This window comes from Carettochelys insculpta, chromosome 3 (genome assembly GCF_033958435.1).
Source record: "Carettochelys insculpta isolate YL-2023 chromosome 3, ASM3395843v1, whole genome shotgun sequence".
NCBI lineage: Eukaryota > Metazoa > Chordata > Testudines > Carettochelyidae > Carettochelys > Carettochelys insculpta.
Window position 1 is genome coordinate 167,247,764 of NC_134139.1, and position 25,551 is coordinate 167,273,314.

Genomic DNA, 25,551 nt, shown 5'->3' on the forward strand with positions numbered 1-25,551 from the left:
CGGTGATGGTGAGCAGCTGGTGGTGCGGCTGGCGGAGCAGGCACAGTGGGCGCTGTGGCGGCCGGCGCGGCATGGGGGTCCAGGTAGTCCACCAGGCGGTTAAAAGTCTCCATGTAGGCCCCCATGCCTCTTGGCGCCAGGCCAGTGCCCGCTCCTGCAGCTGCAGGTGCTGCTCCGCGACCTCCAGCTGCCATCGATGGATGGCCAGCAGCTGGGGGTCCGTCGCCGTCGGCTGGTGGTGGTGCGGGGTCCGCCGTCTAGCCCACCGTGGGGCCGGTCGGTCCTTGGCTGAGGGGCTGGCCTGGAGCGATGGTCCCGGAGGACTCTCCAGGACCACTGAGGCCTCACCGGCGCTCTCTTCCGGTCCTTCTGATGGTGCAGGTGCAGGACACAGGAGAGGAGGGGGGGAAGAAGAATGGAGACAGGCGTTAGTGTGGGCCCCGAGCCGTGGCCTTTGTACCCCCAGCCCTGTGCTGCAGGTTCCCCATCCCCGTCCCCGGGAGATGCTGCTGTGATGGATGGGGTTCAGGGGTCCCCCTGCACTGCACCCCGTCCCCTGGTGGGAGTGACTCTCACTTCACCCCGCAGGGTCTGACAGCAGGAGAGGTTTCTCAGGCCGCAGATGCCCAGTTTCTCCCAGGAGTGACAGCACCAGCTGTCGGAAGAGACAGCCCTTCCAACCCGTTGTGGGGAGAAGACCCCAAGGGGTGCCCCTCTGGGATGCAGCTTTCCCCCTCCTCAGGCTGGCTGCCTTCCAGCTCTCCCTTCCCCTAGCCTCTACCTGTGGCCCCCGCCCTCCCCCCCAATTCAAAGCCAGCTCGGCTCCTCCCTCCTCTTTGTTCAGGGAAGAGGTGTCACCTGCCAGCTGTAGCCCCACGATCATCCTTTGCCCCTGGGAGCTATTCGGCTCTTGTTGCTCATATCTAGCCTGAGTCTCCCGTTTGCACTCCCCCCACTCCATCACATGCTGCTGCTGTGGGGTGTCCCACCCCCTCCTTCTGGGGGCCCCTCGAGGTTCCGCTCCCCCCTGGTCCAGAGATGGGGCATGGCACTGTCGTGCGGGGTGGGGGGGGGCAGGGGCTGATGCACTGCTGTGAGGGCCATGGCCCTGCTGTCCTTGTGGCCATGTGAGCATGTGGGGGGCCCTGGACACATATCTATTACCTCCTGCCCCTCAAGCCCAGGGGTGTACACCAGAGGAGGGTACCTACCTGTTGGTCTGCTCCCACGGTCTGGAGATCCCCAGGGGGCGGAGGCCCGGCTGCTGCTCCAGGATGGCAGGAGGACGATCTGCAGCCCGGATTCTGCAGAGGAGGAGCCCCCCTCCTCCTCCTCCTCCTCCTCCTGCTGCGATGTCCCGGGGCTGGGCTCCGGGGGGGGCCCCCGGTGTGCAGGGATTACCTCTGGGGCGGACTCCGTCTGCAGGGCCTGCTGGGGCTCGTTGGCCGAGGTATCAAGGGTGGCCGGAGGGGAGGAGGTGTTCCGGGGGCCCAGGATGTCCCTGAGCTCCCTGTAAAAGGGGCAAGTGATGGGGGCGGCCCCAGATCGGCCGGCCACATCCCAGGCCTGGGAGTAGCCCTGCCGCAGCTCCTTCACCTTACTCCTGACGTGATCAGGAGTGCGGGCAGGGTGACCCCGGGCAGCCAGGCCGTCGGCCAGCCGAGCGAACGCATCCACGTTCCGCCTCTTGCTCCCCATTACCTGGAGCACGTCCTTCTCGCTCCAGAGCCCCAGCAGGTCCCGCAGCTCGGCCTCCGTCCAGGAGGGGCCCCGCTGCCACTTGCCAGCCTGGCTGCCCTTCTGGCTGTGCTGGCTGGGCTGGCTCCCCTTGGGGGGGGTCCCCTGGGGGTGCTGGGGGGGCTGCCGGGCAGCCATCGCAGCTGGGTGGGTGGCTGAGGGACATGCAGGCTGGCCGCATGTCTGGGCTGCCGCCTGCACGTTCCCTCATCTTCCTGAACGGGAAGTGAGGGGGAGGGGACCTTTAAGGGGCCGCTCCATGTGGCCACCATTGAGCTGAGGGGCTGGAGAGAACGTCTCTCAACCCCTCAGCTGATGGCCGCCATGGAGGACCCGGCAATTTCGACGTTGCGGGACGCGCAACAACTACACGGTCCCTACTTTGACATTAAACGTTGAAGTAGGGCGCTATTCCTATCCCCTCATGGGGTTAGCGACTTCGACATCTCGCCGTCTAACGTCGAAGTTAACTTCGAAATAGCGCCCGACGTGTGTAGCCATGACGGGCGCTATTTCGAAGTTAGTGCCGCTACTTCGAAGTAGCATGCACGTGTAGACACGGCTAATGTCTCCCACCAGTGCAAATCTAAATAAATAAAATAAAAAAAAAATGTTTTAGTGAAACTCTGAGGGTTCTTTTCCATCTGCTTGATCATTAAGAATTTGCCATTTCACCCATATTTTGCTGACTTTTTATATCTTATGAATCTTTGCATATTCCCCTAAATAACAACTGAGTTACTTAAAGTTTACTAAGCAAAAGCTATTTATGTCATTCAGTTTCAAAAATAACTGTTTCCCCAATCCAATTCTGAAGTCCTTGATATTAACCCTGCAGTGAAAGTTTCTTGATTCATAGTCTTTCCTACTTTGAGAAGAATTTTAGTTCCTTAGAGGATACTTGCTATTTTTATTGTTACTCTGAAGTGTTCAAAGCTATTGGAGTGTGTAAAAGCTTACTGAAAAAGCACATCATGCCACAAACATTGTTTTACTTACTGTCTATTTCATAAGAACAGTTGCCTTTAAAAAGTCTTTATTTGAAAACAATTATCATACATTGCTATATGAAATATCAGTTATTTCATTGGTGTGAATGGACTAGTACCAAATGTTGACTTTTGGAACAATAGAATAATAAAATTTGTAAATATTATTTTAACATCCAAATATATTTTCTGTTCATCTATATCACCCATGCATGTAGAAATAACTATGTGGTGTATCCTTTCTGCAGACTTACTGGCTCCAGTGTTCCTGACCTTATTGTGAGCATGAGCAACCAGATGTGGCTACATTTACAGTCTGATGACAGCATTGGCTCCCCAGGATTCAAAGCTGTTTATCAAGGTATGAACCAAATTAGATTAATTCATTTACATTCATAATGTAGGATTCTTTCGTACACATAAAAAGATATATGAATGTGCCTCAACTCCTGGCCAGGTACGAAGTGGAAAAAAAGAGCCTGGCAATGCAAGGCAGTGGCAACTTATTGCTGGGTAATAGCTGCTCCAGTAGAGGACTATGTATCCTATATTTCCCCAGGTGGCATGCCCCAGCAGACGAGGCAGAGGCTGGGGATGCTCTCAGACACCCAAGCTCTCTGCTGCTGCACCTGGGTGCCTGCCAGCAGCTGCCTATCCCCCTGCTCTGCCTTTGCAGCAGGGCAGCTGGAGAGTGGTATCTGCTATTGTGTTGACACAGGGGGCCTAATGCAAATTTTTATGTCACTATTGTCCTTAAAAGCTCCCATCATTGCTGGTCTGGTGTTACACAATGCCTCTCAGGAAATATTGGTTTGGAGTAGCTCAGAATACCTTTGTTACAAAAGTGAAAGCCAACATTTTCAAACTCATGTGACTCAACGGTGAATAGAAGCTGTATGTCCACATCGCTTTTGGAAATCAGGCAACTTTTATTTACGTTCTGAAGTGTGGAAATACTTTGGATACCTAAGTTTGCAAATTTTGATTAGTATTATTGACCATCAACACAGAGTTCAGATGTGTAGAACATTAATATTGTTTTCATACACTAAAGAGGCTCTTTTCATATTTAACAAAAGATATACCTGCCATATAAACCACAGAATACATGCATTTATTGTGGCTGGCAATATTAGACCCTCTGCTTCGTTAAATTCATGATACTTCAACATCAATCACATAAGGACCTCTGTAACATGAGCTTGCAGCAGAACTATGTGTTTGAATGCATTTGATAAAGTGGGTCTTTGCCCGTGAAAGTTTATCCTCCAATATATCTATTAGTCTGTAAGGTGCTATAAGACTTCTCATTGTTTTTGTGGATAAAACTAACATGACTACCCCTCTGATAAATACTATACTATATTATATATATAAATATATATATACACGTATGCATTTCAGTAATGTCAGACTATCAGGCGTCTGAGATATCAATTGGACTGTTATATGCTGGACAAACTATATAACCTGGTATTAATATATACCATGTTATTTCTAACTGAACGCTTTTTATGATAAACTGCGGCTCAGACTTTGCAGCTCAGGATGGATCTTTACAAAGTGGTATAATGCCTGATTTATTTCTGATGTTTTAGTTTCCGCAAGAAACAGTTACAGATATCATTGGTGATTTCTTCAAGAAGAATGTTCTCAGTATACGATGCAACAATTCCTATCTAATAATTACTTTGTCAGTGTTATTTTTAAGAACTTTTCAAGCTCTTATCCTATAGACATTATAAAAGGATTATTAGACAGTAGTTATTTCTTCTCCAAGCTGTATACTACAATTAGTGGTACAGTAAAAGATTGGGTATCTGACATCTGAATAACCAGTACATTATATTAACCAGCCTGTCATGGGTCAGCAGCTGTGGGTCTGGTTACCCAGCTAGCAGTGGCTGCTGTGGGGTGAGTTGGCCAGCCCGTGGCAGTGGGGACAACAATATCTGGCATATTTGAATATCTGGTACCCCCAATTCCCCAAGGGTGCCGGATAATAGAGATTTTACTGTGTGTGATTCTCTGGTGCCACATAGCCCTGGGAAGTTTTGGAAATCCGTGAACAATAGCATCACTTAACTGACCTCTCAGGACACCAAAACTTTGGAACCAAGGATATAAGAAGTCATGTGGCCTCCACTATCCCCTGTCTCTGCATTTCTGAAGCTAGTTCCAGGTTCAGGATCTATCAATGTATCTCAGCTTTTTCTATTTTACAATTATTAATATGATTAGTAGCATTAATAATATTGAATGAAGGTCATGTCCGTTGCAGAACCAGAATGACCCTTCACCTGTTTTGAAACCTCCTGAGAAGAAGCATGAGCCTTGCAGGATATAAGATACCTGGTCCTATAATTTTGATGGAAATTGGGTTTCTCATATAGGTCTGTTGGGGTGAGGGCAACCTTCTTGCTGAGAGGTCTAAGGTGCTAGGTTCTGCCTGGAACTAACACTAATGTGTCTGACATAGTTCTCTCTCTTCCACCAGGTGCCATGATTTTGGGGAATCTTTCATCTCTGCACTAACCTATTCTGACACCTTTCAGATGAATCCTATTTTAATCCATGACAATATTGGCATGAACTTGCACTTGAGAATCCTGTTTCTTTTCATCTCTCTCAAAGAAATCTGGAAATTGGACATAACTCCCTCTTCTTTCATTATCAGCTTGGGTGAAACCAGTCCATTTTCTTCACTATAATTGCCTGAATTGGATGGTGATAAAGCAAAAGCTTATGTCATTTCATCTGCTATATAGCAAGAACCTTGGTGTTTGCTGCTTCTCTTGATGGAACATCATGCCTGCATTAATGTCATAATTTGACAACTACAGACTGTTCCTGAAATAGTGAGTTTGGATAGCTGGTGCACACAGTTCAAGAAGAGACTTATTGTTTCTTTGCAGTTCAAAGAAAGGGGGAAGATAACCTCTTCTATCTGTGAAGAGCTGTTACATGCTGCTAGGAATAGCATACCTAATTCAGAGTCTGCATCCACTATCACTTGGGCACCTGATCATTTGGATCACATGACACAGCAGAGAGTTTGCTTCTTCTTTATATGACTGACTTCTATTGCTCTGCTCTCACTGGTTAATGACAAAACACAGGTCTCCATTTTTGATCACTTTACTCAGTCTAACACAGGCTTTCAACAGAAAAGCATACTTCTCAGAAACACTGAATATTCTTGTTAAATATTGGGTCACTGAGATTCAGAATCTCTTCTAGCTTTTGGACTCTTGCCATCTCCTTGATAAGCAAAATAAGATGATGGAAAGCCACATCAGTTATAAATATACTTCAGATATGTCTGCATGAACTGTGTTATATAGCCTGTGTAGTGATTTAAAGCAAAATAGGAAAAAAAATCTTTGAGGTTGATAATTAAAAAAAATCTAGATTGCATCACAAGAATATGAAAGAGAGCTCAAGCTTACTGCTTTATTGTTGGGGTTGACCCAGACTTGTTAAAGAGAAAAAAACAGACTTCATCAGTTTTCAGAAGCTTCTGTCTCTTTTCATACGCTGTTGCTATTACAGCAGACTCAACTGTATCAGCAACAAAATAGGAAAGTTAAGGGGAGACGTTAAGCTGAGATGTGCTTGAAGGGCTGTTCAGCTGTGCATTAAACTTGCATACCTAATCAGCTCAGTGCTTTCCTGGGGACATGGTCCTGACTTCTATTTCACCTACCTCCACTTCTTCACATTCTTTTGCACCGTATTTTTGTCTTTTTCCCTGTAGCAAGAAGTAGAATTATTACAGATTTTTGGGTATTGAAGACAATGCAGTGTGAATACATAGTACAGTTTTACTCACAATGAAAATAGAAACCCTGCTCAGAAATGGATTTCTCTCTGGCTTTGGGATCTATGACTCTATTTAGCATTAGCAGGACATTATAAAAGGACTTTTGTTGATGCATTCTCAGCCCTCCAAAAAGAACATGAAAAAATAATTTCCACATTCTGATTCACTTCATCTTTCTTTCCCTGTGAGATTGGCTCCAACATCCTGATCTAGAGATGGGTATTGTATTGTATCTGTCCAGAGAATGAAATCCATCTTTTTCTCCTGGATTACAGCCACTGCTACCACAGAGGGTTGTTCTTTGATTTTACTGTGGCACCAAAGTTCTTCCTGGATGTGGTAATAATCTCAGTTTTCATTGAACATCAGTGAATACACTGTTGACAATGTTATTCCTAGACCTTCCGAGTCAAGAAGGTGGTCTTACTCTGCATCTCAATCTTGAGTTATTCTGCATCTGTCCTTAGATCATAGGATGGTAGCAGTATATTGATTTAACATGCCCTGTGGAGATTCAGTTTACATCATTGCAATACAAAGAAATATCTAGTTTGAACTGATTCCCAAAAATGTAAAAGTCTTCTTTGATGGCAGTATATACATAGTTTTTATTGCATCCTCCAATGTCAGTTTTGGACTGTTTACAGGAAGTCTCTCAGCTTCTCTTTGTCATTGATCAAAGGCACCAGCCATCTCAGCATATCTCCCTTTTGTTGACAAATGTAAAATCTTCAATCACTACACTGTCAGAAGAGTCATCAAAGATTCTGCTTCATGCCTTTCCACCAGTCAAAGAACCTGTTCCAGCAAAGAATCTCATTTTAGTGGTAATGAAGTTAATTGACTGTCTTTAGGGGACATCCCTTTACTTTGCTGGTCTTCAAAGACAGGTTTCTTGATCACAGTTACTTCTGAAAGAAAAGAGAATTGCATACTTTAACGGCTCATCTTCTCATTGCTGTTTTTCACAAGGACAAAGTTGCCTGCATCCTTATTTGAAATTTATGCCCAAGATAGTGTCTGAGTTTTACTTAAATCATACCATGAAGCTTCAAGTTTTCTTTCCACAATCTTTAGAGCTCCAACTTGGCTCCATAATTGAGAAATTAAGATGAATTCTCGGGCCTGTTTGGCTAGACTGGATGACTTAAGAAGTTTCTTGGATAATTTGTAGAGAACAATGTAAAATAAAATGTCATATCTGCCCCAGTCCTTTCTGGTTGGATTAGATTATGTATTCAAACATGTTATAGTTTATTTAAATTCCAAATACATGGTGTATTTACAATTCATTCCTATCAGCCTGGAGTGCTGCTTTAGTTTGCCTTCACACCACTTTCATATCAGATGCATACAGTGCTGGAACAAAGAATATACTACACAGTGATATTCCACTATACTGTCTCTATTTGCCATTCTGGACTAAGGCTAGCTTTGAGATGGCTATTCTGCAATATGTTTAATTAGAACTCTCTAACCCACTTTCCTGGTGCTTATACTCCTAGCTAAACTTCCACAAATGGGAATATACAAATGCCAGTAAATGAAAGAACAATATATTAGATGGCTGTAACTAAGGTAATTGTCTTTATGTAATTCCTGTCCACATTTCTGTTTCCTTCAGTTACACTGTCCCAAGATTCTAGGGCTTAATGGGTGGAACTGAAGTCATAGAGCTCAACTCAATCCTCTGTACCCTCAGGTCCAAACATCTGAGCTACATCTACATTACAGCATGCTTTTGAAAGGTGATCATCCAGAAGATATCCTCCAGAAGTCCATCTTTTGAAAAAGCATGTCCACACACAAAGGCAGTTTCTACAAAGGCCACTTCTATGCTAATACATGGAGTGAAAGATGCTAATGAGGTGAGATGCAAATTCCCTGCACCTCATTAGCATAATGTCACATGATTTGAAGTCCAGAAGACTGTTCTTCCGGACTCCAACATGCCGTGTAGAAGCGCAGCTCCCGGGGGCGCTTCCAGAAGGACGTGCTTCTTCCAGAGGCCCCTTCTACCCAAAAAGGTGGCATGTCAATCCTGCACCATTGTCCCAGGGGTCGCTCTCTCTGTGGACAGCAGGCCTCTACCCCCTGTCCAACAGCAGGGCAGCCATGGGGATTGTTAGTGCTGATGTGGTCCTTGTCCCTGTGGGACCAGCCCCATGTGCGGTCCCGCTCCACCAACCCCCTCCCCATGTGAGTGGCTCATGGTGCTGTCCATGGGACCAGGTGCCAAATGTCACCAGTGGCTGTTACGGAATGCCATGAATCATGGCCAGATGAGCTGTGTCTGGCCCTAGTCTACTTGGCATGTGGGTGTCCTGCTGGTGGCTGTAGTGCCCTGCCCGGTGAGCCAGGATATACCCTCACCAGGTACTTACCAGAGGGTTTCTTGCTGAGGTCTGGGGATGCCTGGCTGGATGACCATGACCTGAGGTTGATGACCAGGTCCCCTCCTCACTGGACCACTCTGTGGGCAGTTCCATTTCAGGCAGGGTGGTGCTGCCTGGGAATGCAGCCTCCTCTATGTCCCCAGGTAGTGGCTTGTCTGCCATGGTGTCCAGGACAGCATGGAGAGGGGGAGCTGTCCATGGGCCTCAGGAGGCTTCAGAGCTCCCTATAGAAGGGGAAGGATGTGGGTCTTGCCCCTGAGTGGCTGGTGGAGTCATGGGCCTAGGCATAGCCCTGATGCAACTCCTTGACCTTGCTTCTCACCTGGTCAGGGGTGTGGGCAGGGTGTCCCTGGGTGACCAGCCCAGTGGGGAGCTGGGAGAAGGCACACATTTTGTGTCACTTGCTGCCCATCTCCCTCAGTGCCTTCTCCTCCCAGAGGCCTTGGAGGTCACATCCTGGAGGAGACCCATTTTTTGAAGCCTACGCGGGCCTCTGTGAGCCGTAAGAGTACTCTGAGCAGGACAGGGCTGGGGCTCCTGGGGCAGCTGGCTGATACCCATGTTGCTGGCTCATTGATTGTAGGTGACCATGAGAACGTGCTTAATGGAGCTCATGACTGCGTTGCTCACATGGTCTCAACTTCCTGCCATGGGGTTTCTGGGTCCATGCAGCTTTAAGGGCAGCCCAAGGCAGGGAGCACAGAATCCTGCTACTGTTGGCCAGGGCATCTCTGTGCCCCATCTGACCAGTGCTTTCAAAAAAGCAGCCATGGAGCATCTACACACATTTTCTTTCAAAAGGATCCTCTCTTCCTGCCCCGGAATCAGAGGAGGACTTTTGAAAGTAGTGCTGTGTTCTTTCGATTTCCTTTCAAAAGGATGCATTTTGTGTGTAGGCACTGCATGTGCTCTTTCAAAAGTGCCCCCGTTTTTTGATTTTCTTTTCAAAAGACCATGCTAGTATAGATGCAGCTCTGGTGTCTTTTGCAGTTGCCAAAAGCACTGTTTTTCTAAAAAAATTCTTATACTCAGTTTTGTTACCGGGCTGCTTCTCACACTTGAGTATGTCGTGGCTTTACTCCTCAAAGAACTATGGTTGGTGGTAACTGCTTTAAATTCACAGGAATGATGTTGCTCCCATATTATAATGTCTGATGTACTCTGTGGAACAGAATTTATTGCATGCAACACTGAAATTGCAATTCGCATGCTCATTCAGAATAGCAAGTGGAAGCTTTGTTTATTAAAAAACTATTCATATATAGCTGTATTGATATTGTTTTGCATTAGGAAAATCAAGTGGCATGCATAAGAAGGGAGAAACAATCTTGTTTATGATATAAGTGAAATGGATAGCAGATTGATTAAATGCCACCATCCATGCAACAGAGTACTTTGTTTTAGAGGTAATGTGACAGTGTTAATATTGGACAAAAATAAAAAAAATCCCCTGGTGAGAAAAAAGGCCTAATACTGCAAGATCTATAAAAGAAGACTTTTCAATAACTATCATATTTTGAATTGTTTTCATTCCTACTAAATTCCCACAATTAGAAATTGTTTACTGAATTTTGATTTTTCATTTTGTTTAATTTAATCAGCCAAAAGTTAAATAAAGTAGCACATTCCCTGTGGTTTCATTTCTAGAAACCTATGGCATAGAATTTGAAAAATGGATATTTTTGGTATGTGGAAGCTGTCTCTGGAAATGGCTGTAAACATGAAAATAACTTCCCACAAGATTCCATAGGAAAAAATTGGTATGACTATGCAGAAACCTTATAGTAATTGAGATGTGCTTTTCTTTTCAAAAATGCAAAAAATTAAAGTTTAGTTCTTTATATATTCAGTGTTGAAAACAAAGGTCTAGAATATGATTTTTAAACAGATATTGGCTGTATATTTTGATTTCCTTTTCTCTACAAATTAAATTTTTGATAGCCTGCTGCTTTTCAATAACTTACATTTCATTTGTGATAATATGGAGAAAATGTGTTACAGTCAGAATTGGGTGGAGCTGTGTAGAAATGTGAAAAGAATCAGTTTTAGATATAGTACAATAACATTATTTATTACTTCATTGGTTACTTGCTTTCAATATAATTACTATATTAGAATTATTTTGGCAGCTTTATTTTCTTAAAATATTGGGAACTGAGTGATGCTCCATATGTTTTATCAAGTGTCTAATTGTCATGTTACATGCAATACTAATTTATTTTGAAATTGATACTTAATGGTAGTCTTCAGTATCTCTGCCTGTGTAACTGAAAGTAGAGAATGTTCCACTGGTTGTTACGGCTTGTTGTTTAAAAGCATCCTCATGGATTTCAAAAATACAAATCAAACCCAAATCTTTGCTCTTTCATCCATCAAATATCATTTGATCAGGGCTAATAAATATTATTTTAAAGAGTATTTCAGAATGTTTAAGAATGAAGATAAGAAAAAAAAAAGATTGTCCCTGTGATATGTACAATTTCTGAAGCCCATACACCATCCAATCACTAATAGTCTTGTCTAGGCTTTTTTTTTTAAGTACATTGTATGGAAGATTAAGGAAGAATAAGGCGGTATCATAGGTTACTGCTTTGAACTCTTGTCATTTGTATCTGAAAGTCTTCATTTCCCTAGAGTCTGTCCCTGAATGGCCTCACAAACAGTAGAATGTTCAGAATCTTTCAGCAGTTCAGACGGTAAAGACAAATATACTTTGTTCTTCTAGAGATACCACATGATACTGAAGATACAGAACATATTTAATGGCCTTGGTGAAAATCCTTGCTTTGTGTTAGTCAATGGCAAACTTTCTCTGACTTCAGCAGGAACAGCTATTATGTTTTGTTTCTAAAACAGGTGTCTTTTTATTGTGTTTCGGATTGATAATCAACAGTGAGGTTTTTTGTTTGTAATAGTGATGATTTTAGGGCAAAATCTTGGAGTAACTTCTCATTTTATGATATTAACAAAATGATACCAATGAAGCTCCCACAGCTGCAAGATAATGAATGTCTCAACTTCCTCTAATGTTCCATTGTCTTCAAAGGCATTCTCAGTATCTCACGGGAACTATAGGGTATATCACTGTATACAGAAAGGTAGCATGTTTTTGGAATTTAGTATGGCATTGACAAAATATTATTTTCAAATGATAATATGTATGTTTTACTGTACTATATTTTTCCTTATGATCTGCTGCTCTGTAGTGAAAACAGGACCTTATGTTAGACACACTAAAATTTCTTGGGTAAAAAGCTAGAGATTTAGAATATATATATTATAGGATGCACCCTCTTCCAGCAACCACTTATCCTCAGTTCCCCAGATGACAGCCCATGGCTCTGCTCACCTTCCAACCTTTTCTGGGTGGCAGAGACTTAGCTCTCAGGCTATTTCCCTAAAGTTCTATCCCTTCTAGGACTTTTAAAGTTTAAAAAAATGAAAAAGAGATAAAACAGCATAAACTTTGCATATCCCCCTGGGATATCTACTAGGTACAAACCTGGACCTAGCCCTGGCCAACCTTCTCTCCCACAGTGAGATCCCCACATCTGCTGTATCTGCTCTTTCTAACAACACAGGCCTTTTCTTTTTAAGCCTCTCCATGGAACCTTTTCCTGCTACAGTAATCTTGATTTGGGATAATATGACTTTAGTAGCCCATTAACCCCTTCCTATTTTATGTGTTCCACACAGATTCTTTTCTGTTTCCTACAAACAGAGAAGGTATGCCATTTTTTGCTCTGCCATTGAACTTCTAGCACAGAATGAGCAGGAAATAATTTTGACTATTTTGCACCAAAGACAGCATACGGTTTGAGCATTGGCATGCTAAACCCAAGGATGTGAGCTCAATCCCTGAGGAGGCCCTTTAGGGATTGGGGCAAATAGATATCAGGGATGGTGCTTGGTCCTGCCAAGAGGGCAGGGGACTGGACTTGATGACCTCCAGAGGTCCCTTCCAGTTCTAGGAGATGTACATCTCCAATTATATATATAATATGATGGAAAAGCTGCCAAAAGAATAATTTAATAGAATATAGCCAAGTGACAATATTATATTGTAAACTATACAGTGCCAAAGCCATGGCAACAAGGAAATGGGATGACAGGTGTTAATTAGCCTTCTTACTAAGAATATTATGAGAGAGATGGAAAAGAAGGGTCTTGCAAGTCCATTTTATATAACGTGGAAAATATTAAAATAACATAGGAAGTGCAAAGTCAAATATTCAAAAGACATTACAGTCTATTTATATATTCCATGCACAACAAAATGAGTCCAAAAAACATGACATATATTGAAAATTTGTAACATTCTAGAATTTCGGAAACCCATTCAGTCCCCTTTTGTTTATGCAGTTTTTAAATACATGATTGCTTCCCACACCAGAAACCCTCTTCATCAGGTCTCTGTTCATTCAGTACACAGCTTAGTTGATGAGATAGTTAGATTTTTATCCTCATCACATAAACTTTCACTGAATATGAGATTAATTATGTCCTTGGCATCTTTTTGAAAGCATTCATCACCTTAGTGACTTTAGATAGATCTACACTAAAACAAAAACAAAACCAAAAACACACCACACTGCACCCACCAACCTGCTGTTAGCCCATGTCAAGTGACTTGGGCTCACGGGTCTTGGTCCTAGGGGATGTTTCATTCCTCTGTAAATGTCTGTCCTCAGGCCAGAGTCCAACCTGTAGGACCATGAAGGGTGGGAGGTCCTAGCGGTCAGTCTCCAGCCCAATCCTAGAAGTCTAAGCAGCATGAAAACAGTTCTGCAGCTTGAGTCCTGCAAGTCCAAGTGAGTTGATATGGGCCAGCTGTGAGTTTTTCTTTGCTGTGTGGGCAAGCCTGCCAATCTGGGGTGGGGGAAAGGGTCAGTTGCCCCCAGTCCCTGCCTTTCAAAAGGGCCTGGAGCTCCAGCTGCTGCTACTTTGGCAGTGGTGGCGGCGGGAGCTCTGGGCCCCTTTCAACTGCCGTGGCAGTGCTGCTGCGCCTCTGTGAACAGCTGTGAAAGAAGGATGGGAAGGCCCAGTGCCATGGACCAGATGGTGCTGAAGGCTTGATGCCCTAGGCTGCACATCTTTCAGGGTGCTGAGCTGGACCCCACTCCTAGCTTGTCCTGGGACCTGTAGTGGCTGTTGGTAGCACTGTGTGTGCATACACTTTGCATCTTACAATATGAATTAATTTATTTTCTTGGGAAAAAAATAAACAGTATTATTCCACCCATTTTAACTATAGGGAAACTAGGACAAAACTACTTGCCCAAGCACACGTTATCAGTGTGAAAGTCAGGATCAAAATTCGTGAGTAGCCTGTTCTTAAACCTGCACTCATTATTTCCTCTTCTATTCCCTTACTGCCAGAGACAATTGGCATCCACAGTTTCCCTTGTCCTCAGTTGCATTTATGAGCAGAGCAGGTGAGTGATTTTATCTAGCTAATTTTTCACCAAAAATTGCATTTTTCAGGACCTGAAACTATTATCTGAATTTGGTTGGTGGAAAACAAGAAAAAACAACTTTGAAAATGTTGATTGATTGTTGATTCCATGTTGTGCTTGAATTTCATATCTGGATATTTAAAAAACCACATTGCACTTATGCACAAAAGTGAAAGAAAATGTATAACAGACAAAATGACTTTAAATAATCAAGGGAAAATAGGTTTGAGCACATTTATTTTGGGGGTCGGAGAGTTAGTTTTTTGAGTTCACAAATGAAAAGAAAAAGGAAATCTTTCAGAACACAAGTCAGAATTCTGTTTGGGTTCTGAAGAAGAAATATCCTCTTCTCTGATCTAGTTGTGAGTCAATGCTTTGCACTACTACTAATCAGACATGTGGCATTTCAAATTGTGCAATCAGAAAATGAGGAACAGATGGTGGGGATTATCTGTTAACGTTTTAATTTAAGCAAATGTCTTGGTGTTACACTGGAAGTACAACTGGGACCTCTCACAGCAGTCCTGTTTCTACCACAGGCTTGGATTGGAACAAGTGGTCTGCCATTTCACAAATCCTTGGTATTTTTCCACCTGAGTTTATAGGTTATCCATTTGTCACACGACAAGGAGTGAAATGGCACCTTAAAGAGTAACTATTTCATTATGGCATAAGCTTCTGTGAGTTGCAACTCACTTCATCAGATGCATAAAGAGAAAGAAAAAAAGAAACAGGTAGGAGAGACAGAGATGAGAGTGTTACGTCAGAGCTAATTCAATCAGGGTGGATCTGCCTAGGAAGTTGAGAATACTTAAAAAAGAAAATTACTTATTGTAATAAGGGAGCCGTTCCCAGTCTCTATTCAGATATAGTATGATGGGGTCAAATTTGCATATGAGTTGCAGTGTCACAGTTTCACACTGGAGTCTGTTTATGAAGGTGCTTTCGGGGGGGGGCTTAAAGTGGGGAGGGAGTTGTTGATGGCAATTTACAAGTCTGTAACTCTGTGTCCACATGGGTTAAAATGTTCTCTCACTGGCTTTTGTGCATTAGCATTCTCAAGGTCTGATTTCTGTGCATGTACTCTATTGTGTTGAAATGGTCTGCTTTGTCCAATGTACATGGCAATAGAACATGGTTATAACAAGATAGCATATATCATTTACATGCATTGCTGAATTGGAAATGCATTTTTACAATATGTGCCATAGATGTTTCGTGTTCATTGCACTAATGTGCCTCTAAGGCTTTTGTTTTACATGTATTTTTTAAAATTAATATTGTCAGTCATCCTGAATGACTGAACTAGATTGGGATCCCATTATGATGGGCACTGTACTTTAAAAAAAAAGTAAATTACAGTCTGCATCCCCAAAAAATTCCATTCAAATTATAACAATATGATACATTGAATAAACATGTTACAACATTCACAGAAAACCTTCTGAATTCTCTTGTTGGAATTGTTGGAAATTCTAATACATTGAGAAAATATTTTGTGAAAAAATATCGCGTTTTTTGTTTTGTTTTGTTTTGGTTTTTTTTATGTCTTGGACTAAAGCCCAAGGCTTCCACTTTTTGTTGGAAATAAAATATGCTGAAGGGTTAGTTTATTGGTTTGCACTTAAGTTAAAAAGGTAACCTTGTAATCTCCAGCGTGGTATTATTACAAGGACACAAATAGCTCATCTGGTGGAGTTTTTTGCTCTTGCAGTTATAATGATCTAATGCATTCTTTGTCAGATTTTTTTTTCCTTTAAGGTCACATCCATTTTTTGTTCCACAAGTCTACTTTGTTTATTGGTTTTCTAAATCAATTTTCAATATATTTCTACTTTATTGTTATTTTCTTTTCATATCATCAGTAATATTTTAATCAGAATATTTTGCTAAGTGATTTGGCTTTATTCCCCCATTATTTTTGTTCTCCCACACAGATATACAGGCAGAATAGTTCTTTTGTTACTTTTTGCATACACCATTATCTGAAGAAACTTCATGAAATCCAAGTTACGGTATCGAAGTTTGCTACATTCATTCTCAGAGCTTTCTCTTGAGGCTTTTCTCAGTGTTTGTTCAGGCTGTGCCTAATGTTTTCATGCTGCTTTCTTTCACAAACACAGATATGCATAAGTAGACCAAATACTTGCGAGCAAAAATGCTCTAATTCCTGAAAGGATGCATGCATAGCTATAATTTGGTATGAGAATCTTATCGTTTCTTTATTTCTCCCAGATGAAGGGTCATTGTTATTTCCACCAGTTTCAATAACATTTTGCCTACAAAATTAATAGCACATTTCTCATTGGTACATAATTATAAATAAATCCAACTGTTCCTTAGTTGTTATAGAGTGTGATGAGTCCGTAGTTAAGGCACTTGACTACATTCTTTAAGGTTTTGGGTGTGAGTCTTGCTTTATCCCACATGGAAAGTTCATTTAGCTGCTAGTTGGGTGTCTGATCCATTGGGTTCGGGCAATGAAAGGCGGTCAGAATTGATCCTGGCCAAAACACTTGCTTGTGCATTATTGACTGTGAAACTGATGTGCCTTACCGTAGTAGCCTAAAGAGTGAGTGGCTTGTGGCAATTTTGATTTGCTCCATAGTTATAATCATAGTCTATGCTTTCCAATACATTGAATACAATGAGTTTTGTTGCCCTCAAAAATAGTACCCAAATTAGCTTGCTGAATTAGTTCAAGTTTCCAGATATCAGATATGGGTTTTGCTATAGATAGTCATAGATACATTATAGTTCTTTTGATATCAACATGTTAAGACTATTTTTGTATTCAATTTATTGTCATGCAAAAAGGATACACTAAAAGAGCATCTGAATTGCCTTGAGCCTCAGAGTGGGATTCATCCCCGCCAATGGGCAGGTGGACCAGCCTCAACCACTTTTATGCCAATAGGAATTTCAATAACTCTTTTCCACTGGTGCTTCCGTGCCTGGAAATATTTCTGTCACTGGGACCTGGACTAACATTCCAAAAGAAGCTCTATCTAATATGGAGTAAATCTATCCCTTAGAATTCAATTTACCTTCCTTGCAAGCTTTGACAAATCCCAGTAAAATTATGATTTTTTCTACTTCTCAAATTTGCCAGTATTTGTTGCAGAAGCAATGCTTTACATCATTCGTTAATTTTTTTTTTATTTCAGACCCACAATAATGGGGTTAGTCTGACATTTGAAATATCCTTCGTCATCTATAATGCTTACCTTGTCTTTTGTAAAAGATAATATAACATGAAAATGCATCATAGCAAGTGATTAATAAGATTTTATGCTTTTTCCCTTGAACAATATTATGATAAATTCCCACAATAACAGTTGATTTTTGTGACAGAGTCATTGTCTTCTTTTTTCCATTGGAAGGATCAAGCAAGGAAAATTAGTTTGCCCTTCAGTCTTTGAAGTCTTTTGATGCATGACACCTGCATTCTGGTGACAAAAATCAAGCACTACACGTTAAATGAGCAATAAGTCAGCCTTTCATACTGTCTCCCCAGTTGTGCCTTTTACATTGTTTCATTTTCCGATCCACGTTATTTTAAGTTGCCATCCTTTCTGTAAGAGGTAGTGAATGGTTTGACAAAATGAGAAAGTGACTGATACACCTGTGAATGTTCTCTGACATAGACATTCTCTTTAAATATAACCCTTGAACAACTTCATGAATGATATGTAGACAATAATAAATTAACATCATTTGAAGTCAACAGATTTTTAAAGAGACCATTATTTTGAACAGCTTGCTTAGTATTTCATTTGCCGAAGTATGGGGAAATGTAGTATTATTGCCACATAGTGGCTACGTCTACACATGCCCCAAACTTCGAAATGGACACGCAAATGGCCATTTTGAAGTTTACTAATGAAGCGCTGAAATGCATATTCAGCGCTTCATTAACATGCGGGCAGCAGCGGCACTTTGAAATTGATGAGGCTTGCCGCCGCGCTTCTCGTCCAGACGGGGCTCCTTTTCAAAAGGACTCTGGCTACTTCGAAGTCCCCTTATTCCTATGAGCTCATGGGAATAAGGGGACTTCGAAGTAGGCAGGGTCCTCACGAAAAGGAGCCCCATCTGGACGAGACGCGCGGCAGCAAGCCGCATCAATTTCAAAGTGCCGCTGCCGCCTGCATGCTAATGAAGCGCTGAATATGCATTTCAGCGCTTCATTAGTAAACTTCAAAATGGCCATTTGCGTGGCCATTTCGAAGTTTGGGGCACATGTAGACACAGCCAGTAAGTAGTAATGCCAAAAAGAAAACAATTTCCTGTCATGAATATCAATCCAAAATTGAAAATTGAGGAGACAAATCCATAACTCAAAGTCAAATAAAGCCCATTGTGTTTCAGATGGCCATGATCAGATATTGGTCTCTGCTAAATTAGAAAGCTATTTGGCAAAGCTCTCTGCTGTTCTGGTCACCTAAATTAAGCTGCTTTCATGGTACATATCAGTAGCACTGCTATCACTTGATCATATGAAGTCACATGAATGCATTTGAGGCCTTGCTTGTTTAACACTGAAATCATGGACATCATTCAGTATCTAATAGAAGATACCCTATTAACGCTATCACACTGTGAGATTATTTTAAGCACAAGGTGTTGTATGAAAATTTGTGTCAGGTTTCAGTAAAGACCACATAAGAGAAGGGCTTTCTAATATAGGTGGAATAAAGCTTTTACTTCTTGTTTTCAAATTGCAGCAATATCTAGACCTAGTGAACTCAGTTTAAAACTTAGCATGGCTTAGAATATGGGTTTGTTTGTTTTTTTATGACTAGCAGGTGAGCATTTAGTGTGGGCATGGGGAATCATATATCCTGTGATCTGTAAAACTGTAACTATATATGATTCAGAGAATTCAGGCTAAATATTATGGTAACCCACACAGATTTGCTCTGGAGCAAGTGTCTGAGAAGCATCTAGACTAGCATTCACTATTGTGTTAGGCTACATCTACACTACGAGACAAATTCAAATGTATTGAAATTGGTTTTGTAATGCTGGGTTTTATAAATTTGAATTTGAGTATCCTCACCTCCCCACCGGCTCCCCACAAAGTCAACTTATTGCTGCCACACTCACTCGTCAAACATTGACAGTTGCAGTAGTGCATTGTGGGAACCTATTCCACAGTTCCCTCAGCTCTGGAGCGTTCTGGGTATTTCAGCTAGTGCAGAAAGGGAAAAAAATGCCCCACAAGTGGTTGTGGCTATTCAGTGTTATCTTCCCACATTGCATTGCCCTCATTCCCTTCCCATGGAAAGCAAATGGCCACTTTTCCAGGAGGAAAGAAGGAAAAGTAGGCCATCAACAGGGATCACCTAATTAACTGAAATATCTTGCTTCTATAACTGAATGGCTTTTTGTAACTGTAGCTGTAACTGAATTATCAAAGATGTTACAAAAAGCAGCAGGTGCCTGAGTCTTCTCAGTTGGCCCTCCAGCCACTGTCTCCTCTCTCTTGATTACATTGGTTATCTCAAAATAATACAGAAACAATGCAAAGCTTCAAAACAACAAGAAGTCCTCTGGCACCTAATAGATTAACAGTTATGTTGGAGCATAAGCTTTCATGGGCAAAGATGAAGCAGGTCTTTGCCCACAAAAGCTTATGCTCCAAAATATCTACTGGTCTATAAGATGACACAGGACTTCTTGTTATTGAAGATACAGACCAACTCGGCTACCTCTCTAATGCAAAGCTTGAAGAAAGAGTAGATAGTAAAGGTTTTGAAAAAAAGGAGTTTTGTGAGACAGGGTTTTTGGCTTCCCACTCCATTACACAGCTTCTGTACCTTGAGATCACCCAGCAGCCTGTCTTCTCAACTGGTCACGCTTCCCTGTGTTAAGTAGGCCAAAGCTTGAAGAAAGAGAAGAGAAAAGGCTAGGAAAAAGATATTGGGCTTCCCACCACACTACACAGAGTTGTCCAACACTGTGGATGTGGCTTGCCAAATTTCAATAACCAGTGGTGCTCAGGTGCAGGGGCCAGCCCTGACTAACTGTAAAGGTGCCAGACCCCCTCATCTTATGGGGGTGGGATGGGTGGATCGGAGAATGAAGGACCAGTTCACATCGTCCCTCAAAATATTTTTGGGCAGGAGGAATGGGGTCTGTGCCTTGAGGGCCAGTGGAAATGATCCTCCCAGTAGCAGCAAGTTCCCTAAAATATTTTTGGAGTGGGGGATCAGTGGCTCAAGGGCCAGTTGAGATGGTCCCCCAGGCAGCTTCAGGCCCCCAAAACTCTTAGCCAACAAAGGAGACTTCCCCTGGGAAACAGCCAGCACCAAAAATTCTTTTCTGCTCTTGGAGCCCTTGCTTTGCACAATTCAGGACATGGTGCTGCCTGGCAACATCATCCACACTGAACAGCAGGCACATCGTTTTATTGGGTTGGGGGCTAGCCATGTGATGTGGTTGTGCATAGGAAAGATCCTGACTGCATAGTACCTGTGGGAGAGGAAATGGGGGACCCTGCACAAATGTAAACTGCAGAAAAGAAGTTTCTCAGCCTGTCATACAAGCATGACCCGTCCCTCTGCCACACCAGCCTACAACAGCCTAGTGGCCACATGGTGCACCAAGGCAGGGGTTAGGACCCCACAGAAAACAAACAAACAAACAAACAAACAAACAAAAAAACAAAAACAAAAACAAAAAAAACCAAGGGCTCAGCCAGCAGAGTCAGAGACAGAACCATGAACTCTCTGTTGGAGCTATTTTTAATGGCTATATGTGGTTTTATGTGCTCACAGTGGTGATAGCAAAGAAAGATGTTTCTCAGCCTCCCATACAAGTATGACTCCATGTCTGCACTGATAGCAAAGAAAGAAGGAAGTAGCCTCTCATACAAGCATGACCACCACAGCCATGGGCTTCCTTGTGCCAAATTCAAATTTGTGAGTTTTCTGTTACCTAATTCCTGTGCACCTGGAGAGCAGTGGAGATAGAAGCAGCCGGAGCAGAGTACTCTGGAGAATTGTGGGACACATTAATTAATTAATTCGATTTAAAGACATGGCAGTTCTATGCTATGCTTTATTGGAACTTTTAAATTTGAACTTGACACTACCTCCAGCTGGTTTTGACAATATTATGATATTGCTGTTAGTGCTCCCTAAATCGAGCTAATCACATTTAGCTCATACTGATGACAGTGCTGTTGTAATATCAAGCCAACTGCCTTAAATTTGAATTTGTTTCATACTGCAGACATAGCCTTAACTTGATTGGCAGTCACTTAGCTCAGCTTTAAGCAGGTCTATGAATATCAATACCGTTGGGAGCCTTTTTCTCCTCTGTCTTTCTGTATATACCGCTAGCAGAGTGAGACAGAGGCTACCTGCAGCCGGAGGTAGATGTTGCAGATTTGGCAGTTTTAAATTGTCACAGAGCTACCATTCTGCACAAATGGGCTAGCATGCAATGTGTTTCCCTGAATTTATGAGCTATACGTTATAGCTACATCTGTGCAGAATATATTTAAGTTCTTCAACCAATTCAGGCTACAGGTTGAGAAAGAACCCAGAGAGTTCTGTCTTGGAAAAAGATTCTCAAGGCATGTGGTGAGGGCACTTTAAGTAAGGTCAATATCAATTTGTTAAAACCTTTATTAAAGCAAATGAAATAATAGCAATATTATGTAAAATAGGGTTATAAGAACATAATGCAATTTTAGGAGTCCTTCTGATAACATTTCAAAGACAGACTTAGCTTAGCATACCTACACTCCTTCATGGAGACCTGATAAGAGAAAGATGACTAGCCTCACCCTAGCATGCCCAATGAATCTGAAAATCCAAATGGTTAGAGTATGAGTAGCTAAGCTATTTAACAAAGCTGAAATAATAGTTTGATAGAATTTAGCAAAGCTGAAGAAGAGACCAACAGATAGACTGCCCTAGTGGACCCTAGCATAGGTATTACATAGTTCCTCATCATTGCTTAATTTAGTCCTAGTCTATAAGGACAAATCTTATTTTCTCACCCTAAGAAATCTTCAGGTACACTTATTCTTTAGGTTGATATATTATGACAGTTGTTCCTATATCTTAATTAGAATTATCTCACTTCTGAAACTATTACCTTAGGCCTTCCTTACAGCTTCTGGGCACCAGATGAACCAGCTCAGCTTTAGGTTTACTTCCCTCATTTAATTCCCAAAAGTTGAGGAGCAACCTAGATATTTTATCTAGGCCAAAGGTTGCAAGTGCTTATGCTAACTTACTTTACTAAATTGCTTTAGCCATTCGTATGGGATACAGGGCTGTAGATTTCTTGTATTACAACTATATATAATTATGAATAAGCATGATGAACACAACAGGACCCCTGAAATACTATTGAATGGCAACTAAATATAACAACAAAATTGTATCAGTCTGCATATTATCTCGCATAGTAGACAAGAAACTTAAACTTATGAACTATGAGTGTCAAAAGCATAATACTCTAATGTAACAACTTTTGAGACTGATAAATGAAAGGCTTCAAAACAGTACAGGAACACAACAGTACAGGAACACAATTTACCAAGATAGACTGAGTGAGGATGGATGGAAATTATAATGGTTTATGTGATCAAATGAATATACACATAGCTTATGCCAAATATTTTTGTAGAAATAGGCATGCAAGCTAACTTCAGAAACCAACAGCAATTAAATATACATGATTGTAGCAAACTAAAAGATTATACTCAATTTTTTATTTTAATGAAAGCTAATCTAAAACATACTTTAGACAAAATTGATCAAAAGCCTTGTTCCTCATGTGAGCCCTCTTTGACATTTGCATCAGATTGTTTTACATCCCAAAATATAGATTACACATACACATGGAAATATATGTATTTGTACTTCATGCACAGATTGGTTTCTGTACTCTCTCTCCTAAACATGTTCCCCAATACTTTTTGTGGTATGATTTTCTGACAACTGAATTTCTATTCAACCAGAACAGTATTAATTTAACCATCTTGCCTATATTTGTAGTATTATTATTCGCAGTACTGGAATAAATTCTGACAAATATATGGTTAAACTTTTAAAATAATTTGTTTTAACTACATTTAATATTGTGACAAATATAAGGCAGAAAGAAATAGTAAAATATCAGTTCATATTCAATACAAATTCTCAAAATTAATGCTGTTTTGATCAATACCAGAGGCAATCTCCGAGGGTGTGTCTACTCTAGCAAGTCCTTTGGGAAAATCAGGCCCCCTCCCCAAAGAACAAGTGCACGCACAAAATGCGCTCCTTCAAATTCCCTTTGAAAAAACTTGTCATTTCTTCCAGAGGCCCTCTTCCAAATGAGTAAGAGCACCTTTTTCTGAAAGTTTCTTTTGGAGGAAAGCATATGTAGGTGCTCCAGGGGCCCTTTGCTCAAAAGAGCGGTCCTCATGGTGCCAGAATTTTCAGTCCCTGACCTGTTCTTTTGAAAGAGCAGGGTCCATGTGGATGCGCTCTTTCAAAAGAGCAGATTGTTCTTTTGATTTCCTGTTTTGTGTCTGGACATGCTCTTTCAAAAAATTTCTTCTAGAAGAGATCTTCTGCAAGATTATCCTTCGAAAGATTGCTGTTGTGTGGATGTGGCCCAAGAGATCAAGTGACCCTTTTTTTTTGTTCCTATTGTTCACCAAGTCTCTTATCTTGATTTTCTTTTAAAGAAACACATGCTAAATGCATCCTGCACTGCCAAGAGGTTAACTATAATGTTAACTTTGGTAAAAATGCATTCCGTAGTGATATACTTCCTTCTCAGCTGCAAACACTTGAGTATCATAAGGTGCAGTTAGAAGCTATAATTAATGTGCCATTCATCTGCTAGTCTTTCTGATAAAACAATTCCCTTCCAAAAAGGGATCAGTTTTCAAATGAACATCATCATAAAATGAAAAAAAAAAGAAAAGAGAGAATTTTAAAAGGCCTTGCTGAGCTTTATTGCTGTTTTATTATATAGTTCAAATCCACATTGCTGTGGCTGCAGTTTTGGAGAATTAATAACCATAAAAAAGATGCTAAGCAAAAGTACTCTCTCGTAGTTTAAATTAGATACACCTAGGTATATTTCTGAAAAGAGAGCTTTTTTTCCTAACAAAACACCTCAGAACTCGCTAGTGCTGATTTAATTCATAGTCACTGTTGGGGGAGTTTTCACAACAAAACCTCCGTTCACAGACTGCATGTACACAGAAAAGCGGATCACTCTGTCACTTACTCTGTTGACAAAGAGTGGCCAGACACCCAGACATTCTGTCTACAGAACAGGGCTCCCCACAGCAAGGCCGTTTCTACACATGCCACTTTTGGAGAAAGTGGCATGGTAATAAACAGGCCTGAAAAATGCTAACGAGGCAAGGATGTAAATTTCCAGCACCTTGTTAGCACAAGGTCACATGATTTGGAGTCCGGAAGAAGCTCATCCAGACCCCAAAACAGTGTGTGAAGGCACAGCCCCTGGGGGATCCCCTGGAAGGAAATCCTGCTTCCAGAAGCCCTTCTTCCTGAAAATTTTCAGGAGTGCTGCTGCTGGCACAGCCTCTGTTTCCCTAATCAAACCTCTGTTTCCTGTCACAGGGTTTCTTGGTCTCAATGCAGATTTGAAGGCTACAGGAAGCACTACTCATAGAGCTCTACTTCATGTGGACAGACAGCCTCCCAGCTCCAGCAGGCCGACGCCATTTGGGCTGAGTCTACACAGTGCTACCCTCAGCAAAATGAGCTTCTTGAAATTGCAAATGGTGTGCCATTTGCATAGTCCCAAAGCTCATTACCATAGCTCTATGAGAGTTCGGTGTTGGCAGAAGGGGGTGCTGGCAATGCAGAGGCTGTGTGGATGTGCCTCAGCCAGCCAATCCCCCATCTGTCACCAGTCTCCTATGCCTCATACATTTGGTTATGATAGGCTATGTCTACACTAGCCAAAAACTTCAAAATGGCCATGCAAATGGCCATTTCAAAGTTTACTAATGAAGCACTGAAATACATATTCAGCACCTCATTAGCATGCGGGCGGCCGCAGCACTTCGAAATTGAAGTGGCTTGCCGCCACATGGCTCATCCAGAGGGGGCTCCTTTTTGAAAGGACCCCAGCTACTTCAAAGTCCCCTTATTCCCATCTGC

At 41.8% G+C, this 25,551-nt stretch overlaps 1 protein-coding gene across 1 annotated transcript in view; it reads left to right on the forward strand.

The window, feature by feature from the left end:
• The window catches only part of CSMD1 (CUB and Sushi multiple domains 1), a 1,701,396-nt gene that overhangs the window by 1,128,631 nt on the left and 547,214 nt on the right, over positions 1–25,551 (forward strand). The window contains exon 12 of the mRNA XM_074989136.1: positions 2,975–3,087. Within this exon, the coding sequence (XP_074845237.1) occupies positions 2,975–3,087 (113 nt within the window). The remainder of the gene's footprint in view (positions 1–2,974; positions 3,088–25,551) is intronic.